The following is a 7,616-nucleotide window of genomic DNA, read 5'->3' as shown; positions in this document are numbered from 1 at the left end:
TTAATTATAAATGATTTATTTTTCCCATTCTTCATAAAGGATCCAAATAGATCAAGAGCTCAAGGCAGACGTCCATATGTCCTTTCACAGCCACAGACACCACCCAGTTGTCCTGCTGTTAGTTCCCTCCATTGGAGTCAATAGGATGTGATGTCCCATCCGGGTCATGATTGTCCATGGTAATATACTTTAGGAGCAAGTCCTCCTGAATACAAGAGCTGTGACGCTGCGACCCGAGTGTCCTCCAAATGTGAAGGCCGGCGTGGGCAGTTCATCAAGGACTTCAAACTCTGTAAGACAAAATATATACATGACGCAGCTAGGTATATAAAGTGCAGCTTCACTTCTACAAAACTGACATCTGACAGCTAATTGACAGCAAAAAAAAAAAAAATTCCGACACCCTGGACTCAACCAGCAGCCTTTGCAAAGTCCATTTGATGAACACCATTCGGCTGACATTAATGGGTCAATTTGTACAAGACTGCCCCCTGGTGTCTCCCTACAGGATCACAGCACAATTGCAGTCATGGGTGTATGATCACATTCCTGCAGACAGGAGCGCTGCTCAGAGATATCGGCCATGCGGCTTGTTTAGGGCTGTTGTCCACGGGTGTCAGCTGTAAGAAACAGCTGACATCCATGATGTATAGAGGGAGATAGCAGCATGATCTCCCTCCATACACGTCCTGCAGCTGCAGCACGTAAAAACACTATGGGGCTGTCACTAAGGGGTTAATAAACCAGAGTTGAAATTTAGATAAACCCCAATAACAATGTCTCTGAGGTTTAAGACCCAACTTTTCTTAATAGAACTATATGAGTCCACTCCCCGGCGCTCATTAATGCCCAGGTCCCTTACAACAGTCCTACTGGTTAACTATTTTGTCCCTTGCGGTGTGCACACCCGTCTTTTGGAGGCCGGCCCCACTTACGGTTGCATAACCCAGGCTGCTTCCGGTCAGGAAAGCAACTTCATTGCATCTGCCCTCTTGTAGTTGGTCGCAGTCCAGATGACCCACTAGGTTGGGGTAGCTGTCTCTCGCTCTCTGACAGCAAGCAGTCTCTGGCTTCTTCTCTTTATGGTCTCCAGGCAGTCTCAAGCTGCAGCTCCATACTCTCTGCAGCCCTACTGCACATCACCAGCAGCTGCACTACCTCTCACTTAGGGCTCATTCACATGGCCGTATGCGTAAAATGCTGCGTATATTACTGCTGTGCGAGTCTGCAGTGAGCCGGCCATCACCATGTAGGGTAGCAATTGTTTATCGCACACGTTTAATACACAACCCATGGATAGCAATAAGACTGTACGCGCGTAATACACGGTAGAATAGAACATTCTGCATTTTTTCTTGAGCACGCATTATGCGCAATTAAAACCGCTAATGTGAGTCGGTCAATGAAAATCAAGGTGTTGTTTTTTTCTCATTTGTATCAGCTCCAATGTGCTAATAAATTTGGCGCACATGGCAATTTTGGCAAAATTTTTGCCGCATGTCACGGTCCATCTGCATAGAAATAGTTTAACCCTTTAGGGTAGCCCCTCACAATGCAACAAGAGAAAGGATTATGTATAGAGATGAGCGAGCATACTCACTAAGGGCAATTACTCAATCGAGCATTGCCCTTAGCGAGTACCTGCCCGCTTGGAAGAAAAGATTCAGGTGCGGGTGGGGAGCGGCGGGGGAAAGCAGGGAGGAACGGAGGGGAGATCTCTCTCTCCCCCCCCCCCCCCCCCCCCGCTCCCCACTGCTCACTGCCGCAACTCACCTCTCACCCGCGCCGGCAGCCGAACCTTTTCTTCCGAGTGGGCAGGTACTCGCTAAGGACAATGCTCGCTCATCTCCAATTATGTAGCATCAGATACACAGTTCTCACCGTTTCCAAACTGTTCCAGCAGCTCCTTTTTGGTCCAGTTGCAGGAAGTGATGATGAAGATGCCGTTTGGTTTTAAAGAACGACAGAGAGACTGTAGATACTGCTTGCGCTTTTCTTCAGATCCACTGGGATCCAGGCTTACTGCGTCAAAGGTCCCTTTATCCAGGGCGATGTCAAACTGTTCGGAAGGACAGAAGGAGCCCAAGAAATCTGCAACCTGAAACAGAAGAGCAGGTAACACTGCAGCGAATGGAACAGGAGGCTTCTATGTGGGAGAAACAATCAAATAGGCAAGTCAGCACAAGAAGTATCAGAGAAGTTGAGAGAACATACTCGTTCGAGTATTAGCGTACTCGATGGTGCTAGTTACTCGAACGAGCATCAAATCGCGTTCGACCCCGCACCAGCTTTTGGCTCCTCCCCGCTGTGATGTGCCTGTTTTGGTCCCTCCCTGCCACGACGCAGCGCGCGTCATTGGCAAATTTTTGGTCTGGAGGGGGAGATGAAGAGAGGGAGAGAGGGGGGAGAGAGGAGGAGAGGGGGGGAAGAGAGGAGGAGAGGGGGGGAAGAGAGGGGGGGAAGAGAGGGGGGGAAGAGAGGGGGGGAAGAGAGGGGGGGGGGAGAGGGGGGGGGAGAGGGGGGGGAGAGGGAGGAAGGGGGGGGGGAGAGGGGAGGGGGAGACGAACCAAGAAAAAAAAATAAGCTCGGGACCCTGCGTTCCACATACTAAAATGCTCGAGTCTCCCATTGTAGCCAATTGGGTTCATTACTCGAGTAAAGCTCTCGAATTTTACGAAAAGCTCAACTCGAATAACGCGGACCCGAGCATTTGGGTGCTCGCTCATCTCTAGTCACATTTTATTAATACATATGAAAATACAAAAAGACAATTAAAAACATACACAGGAGGAGATGACAACTGCAAGCGCGTCTGTCTCTCACGGCTTCACATGAACGTGTGTGTGTGTTATACATAAGTGTGCACAAAAGTGCGGACCCATGTCCGTGCCCATTGCCTTCATTGGGGCTGCAGCTGCTGCCGACGGTTTTAAATATAAGCCCTTCCCTGAAAATCATCTCTGTTTGTGTAAATAAAATATTATATTATATATATATATATATATATATTATACACACACACACATATATATACACCCACCTCTCCGCTGCTGTCGTGTAAATATTCCCCATGGGGAGTCCTTGTCGCTGAACACTGTGACAGCACTGTGGCAGAGGATCGCCAAGTTCAAGGGATGATTTTCAGGGAATGGCTTATATTTAAAGCCCTTCCCTGAAAATCCCTGCATGGCTTGCCAGCAGACCATTGCTTTCAATGGGACTGTAGAACTGTCGGTCCCATTGAAAGCAATGGGAGAATATCGCGATCCTCAGTGCTGTCACAGCGTTCAGTGACCAGGTGTCTCCCCGCTGGGGAAAACTGACATGCACCAGGGACCTATGGTGCACGCATGTCCTATGTTTTGCAGGTACGTGTGTTTGCACGCCTGTAAAACACGGCCATGTGAACACAGCATAGGGAATCAATGGTTCTAATTGGAGCGTGTTTTTGTGCGCACAACTGGACGCACATAAAACGCTCGTGTGAAGCCACCCTAATATCTATATAGTAAAAGCAGTTCCTGAGCCTCTCACCTGTAGAGTTACACTTGGAGACACTCCTTCCTTATCACATATGTTCCTTGCAAGCGCTATGGCATCTGCGCAGTAGTCGATACCCAGGAGGTTGCTGTACCCCGACTTGGCCTGTAATTTAAGCAGAAGAATCACTCATTTCACTGCAGATGACTGATCAGTTACACAACCCCTAAATGACAAAGCCTAGTTTTCACCCAATGAAGTGGCAACTTTTTGGATTTTCAGCTCTACTTTTCAAAATCCATAACTTTTTTATTTTCCGTCACATAACCCTATTTTGTGTGATGAGCTGTAGTTTTTGTGGGTACTATTTTCAGGTACATATAGTGTATTGTAGAAGTTTTATTATTTTTATTTTATGTGGGGGTTGGAGGGAAACTCCCCACTCTCCTTTGTTTTCAGCTCCCATAGGAGTCTATTGGAGCTTCCAGCGCATCTCGTGAAAAGATGGGTCACTACTAGAGATGAGCGAGTATACTCGCTAAGGCACATTACTCGAGCGAGTAGTGCCTTAGCCGAGTATCTCCCCACTCGTCTCTAACGATTCGGGGGCCGGCACGGGTGACAGGCGAGTTGCGGCGGGGAGCGGGGAGGGAGAGAGAGAGAGATCTCCCCTCAGTTCCTCCACGCTCTCCCCCGCCGCTCCCTGCCCCCCGCCGGCCCCCGAATCTTTAGAGACGAGCGGGGAGATACTCGGCTAAGGCACTACTCGCTCGAGTAATGTGCCTTAGCGAGTATACTCGCTCATCTCTAGGCACTACCTATCTTGACGTAGCGTGAAAAATTGTCGACTGAAAACGGTTGGCGATTAGACGCTGCAATTTTTTTCACGCGGCCGGAAATTGCTCATGTGAATCGATGCATTGGAATCCAATACTTCACCTGGTCATGTAAAAATGCTTGTGTTCATGAGGCCTTGTTATGTTTTTTGGGAACAAAAAAGGACTTTGGCTCCGCCTCCATTTTTAAATTTTTTTATAGCATTTGCGATGGGGGATAAAAAGAGTGTACTTTTTTTATTGTACGAGTCATTATTACACTTGCGATGAAACCACATGTGCTTTTCATTTAATTTAACAAAAAAATGGAAAATTGCATAATTTATTTATTTATTTTTTTTTACACTTTATCTACCTGTAGGGGATTTGAACTAACGATCTAAGATATGGTAAACCAAGACTTCATTGACTGGCGTCCAGTTGCCATGGAAACTCATCGGCTTTCTGCCATATTAATGCAGTGGGTCAATGAAGTAACAGAGGGAGCGTGCTCTCTCTGTTAAACTTGTACATGCTGTGATCAATATTGATCACGGCATGTAAGAGGATAACAGCGGGGATCGGCTTTCCCTGTGATCCCTGCTGTTGCAGCTATCAGTTACAGGAGCTGAGCCCATGCTATTCATAGGATGTAAAGATATATAATTTCCCAGGACCCCCTTCCCACACAGAACACATATATAGTCACAAGGCAGAAAGGGATTAAAGGTAGTTTTCACACCTAAGCAAGTGATGGCATATTCTACCACTATCACGTGCCACTTATGGGGGTCTTACAGTAAGTAGCTCCACCGGTCACCACTTGATTAGATTCTTTAATTGCATGAATCCCACCATTTCACCCATTAGTTTCATCCTAGCAGGATATATAACATACAGTATGTGTAAGTCACTTACCAATTCGACCAGCAGCATACCATTCCCAGTGCCAATGTCCACTATTGAGGTTGTCAGCGGCGCCTTCTGTGCATTCAACCATCGCACCACCCGGGTCATGCTACCTTCTCCAAACCTTGTAAAAAAAAGTAGATGTGACATTCATGCACCCATGTAATAATAAATAATAATAAACTTTATTTGTATAGCGCCAACATATTCCGCAGCGCTTACATAGACAGGGGGAATACAGAAAGACAAAATACAAAAATTACAGAACCAGGGTTACATAGTAATCAGCTGATGGAAACAATAGGGGTGCGGGTCCTGCTCCAACGAGCTTACATACTACAAGTAATGGGGGGATACAGAAGGTAAAGGGGCTGGAGATGTGCACAGTATGGCGGAGATGTGCATGGTATGGCGGGGTGGAGAGTGAGGGATGCTATACACAGACAATGGTCAGACATTTAGCTGTGTGACGGCAGAATCATTATGACTGCAGGAGCGGTTTATGATGGCTAGCAGGGATTGCAGTCAGTAGGTCAGGGAGCATGTTATCAGGCGGAGTACAGAGGGGTTTGTTTAGGGAATGCGGTATGCCTCCCTGAAGAGGTGCGTTTTTAGAGCACGCCTGAAGTTCTGCGAGTCCTGGATTGCTCGGGTATCCTTTGGTAGTGCGTTCCAGAGGACTGGTGCTGCTCTGGAGAAGTCTTGGAGGCGGGAATGAGAAGTTCGAATTAAAGGGGTGCTCAGTCTGGTTTCGTTAGCAGAGCAAACAGCCCCGGCTGGGTGATGGATTGAGATGAGGGAGGCGATATAGGGGGGCGCTGCGCTGTGGAGGGCTTTGTGGATGAAGGTAGGGAGTTTAATTTGAATTCTGTATTTACCCGGCAGCCAGTGCAGTGACTGGCACAGGGCAGAGGCATCCGAGTAGCGGCTGGACAGGAAGATGAGCCTGGCAGCCGCATTGGAGAAGGTAGAGTCTGGTGCAGGGGAGGCTGATCAGCAACGAGTTGCAATAATCGAGCCGGGAGTGGATGAGGGCAACAGTAAGCGTTTTTAACGTGTCCACAGTCCCTACTAATCTATGGAGTGATATATTACATACAGTACCCTGCACCGCTACATATGCAGCAATACTAAGCTTGGAGCACCTTGCATGTACGGCACTGGCCCCTACAGTAACATATTACGAACTTATAGGCGCTCTGTGTCGCCTCCTTGTGGCGCTCTCTTTTCCCCCCATAAACTATGCTCCTGGAAGAGAATACTTTCGTAAAACAGCATCCGAACATGGAACATGCAACAATTTACTTCATGTGTATTTCATATAGGCCCATAGATTGCTGTGAGTGCAGTTTCAGGGATCTTCACAATATGGATTCGTATTTCGGCTGGTGTGAATAAGAGCAAAATGTCCTTTATATTAGGAGTATTCCATATTAGGTCACTCACCAGATCTCTCCTTCATCACCGTACTCTTGGAAGGTCTTCAGCTCACGACTATAAACGGTGTCCCAGCTAGAGAATAAAGCAAGAAAGTATTCAGTCGATACATATTAAATGGGATCAATAGATACAAAGTGACAGACAGACAGACATTACTAGGACACACCTGGAGGGGAGACCCCAACTATTCATAAAGTGATGGCAATCACTTGGCAAGATATTGTCAGAATGGTGGGAGTCTGAAACTCGGGATCCCCGCCGATCAGCCGATCAGGAGATTGCGTTCACGTACGTCAGTCACATGGTCAGCTTAGTCCTATTCCAGTGCATGGGAGAGCTCTGCCATGAAATGTACATCATTATGCCTGGCATGGACTGATGTGGCGTTGGCGATCACCTGAGTGCCGCTACCACTTCCAAAATGAGCTCCTGAGCACCGGCCCCGCCCATCTAATAATGATGAGCTATCCTGAGGATATTGATATCTAAGGGTACCTTTACACGAAGCAATCGTCGCCAGAATTATCACCGGAAACAGCAAATTCGGGCTGACCAACCATTAAAGGGGCATCCCACGAATAGACCTTATCAACAGCATTGGTAAAGGTCCCAGTAGTTGACCCCAGCCATTTATATCCTGTGGATTGGGGATTACTTTTGTTGGTGGGACAACCCCGTTACATAATTCCAGCGGCGCTCTCCAACCCGTTATGCCCCGATAGCCATATGGCATGCTGGAAGTTGTAGTTCCACAGCAGCTGGAGAGCATACACCACTGAAATCCCCATGTTAATGTATGTAGTATAGCGCCCTCCGGTGGCTCAGCCTATACTTACTGCTCTTTAGTACCCAGAGCTGAAGGAGAAAACGCATCCTCACTCATATTATCTACAATGTGGTTAGAAGAAACCGCAGCATGTTGCATCCAGGAGAGGAAAAAAAAGGACCTGTGATGATGTCATGGTCATGTGA

At 47.4% G+C, this 7,616-nt stretch overlaps 1 protein-coding gene across 2 annotated transcripts; it reads right to left on the bottom strand.

The window, feature by feature from the left end:
• EEF1AKMT2 (EEF1A lysine methyltransferase 2) lies at positions 1-7,616 on the bottom strand. 2 transcript variants are annotated; one of them, XM_066601171.1, is made up of 7 exons: positions 7,481-7,599; positions 6,811-6,983; positions 6,651-6,716; positions 5,214-5,328; positions 3,535-3,645; positions 1,882-2,098; positions 1-290 (listed from the first exon to the last, which is right to left on the bottom strand). In XM_066601171.1, the coding sequence occupies exons 2-7, from the start codon at positions 6,834-6,836 to the stop codon at positions 190-192; spliced, it is 636 nt and encodes a 211-aa protein (XP_066457268.1). In that variant the 5' UTR covers positions 6,837-6,983; positions 7,481-7,599; the 3' UTR covers positions 1-189. The 2 variants fall into 2 exon arrangements, with proteins under 2 accessions (XP_066457268.1, XP_066457267.1); XM_066601170.1 differs by lacking the exon at positions 6,811-6,983 and having other exon boundaries at positions 7,481-7,616.

Source organism: Eleutherodactylus coqui, chromosome 4 (assembly GCF_035609145.1).
Source record: "Eleutherodactylus coqui strain aEleCoq1 chromosome 4, aEleCoq1.hap1, whole genome shotgun sequence".
In the NCBI taxonomy this organism is placed as follows: domain Eukaryota; kingdom Metazoa; phylum Chordata; class Amphibia; order Anura; family Eleutherodactylidae; genus Eleutherodactylus; species Eleutherodactylus coqui.
Note: the sequence above shows the minus strand (reverse complement) of the source record. Positions and strands in the feature narration are given on the sequence as shown.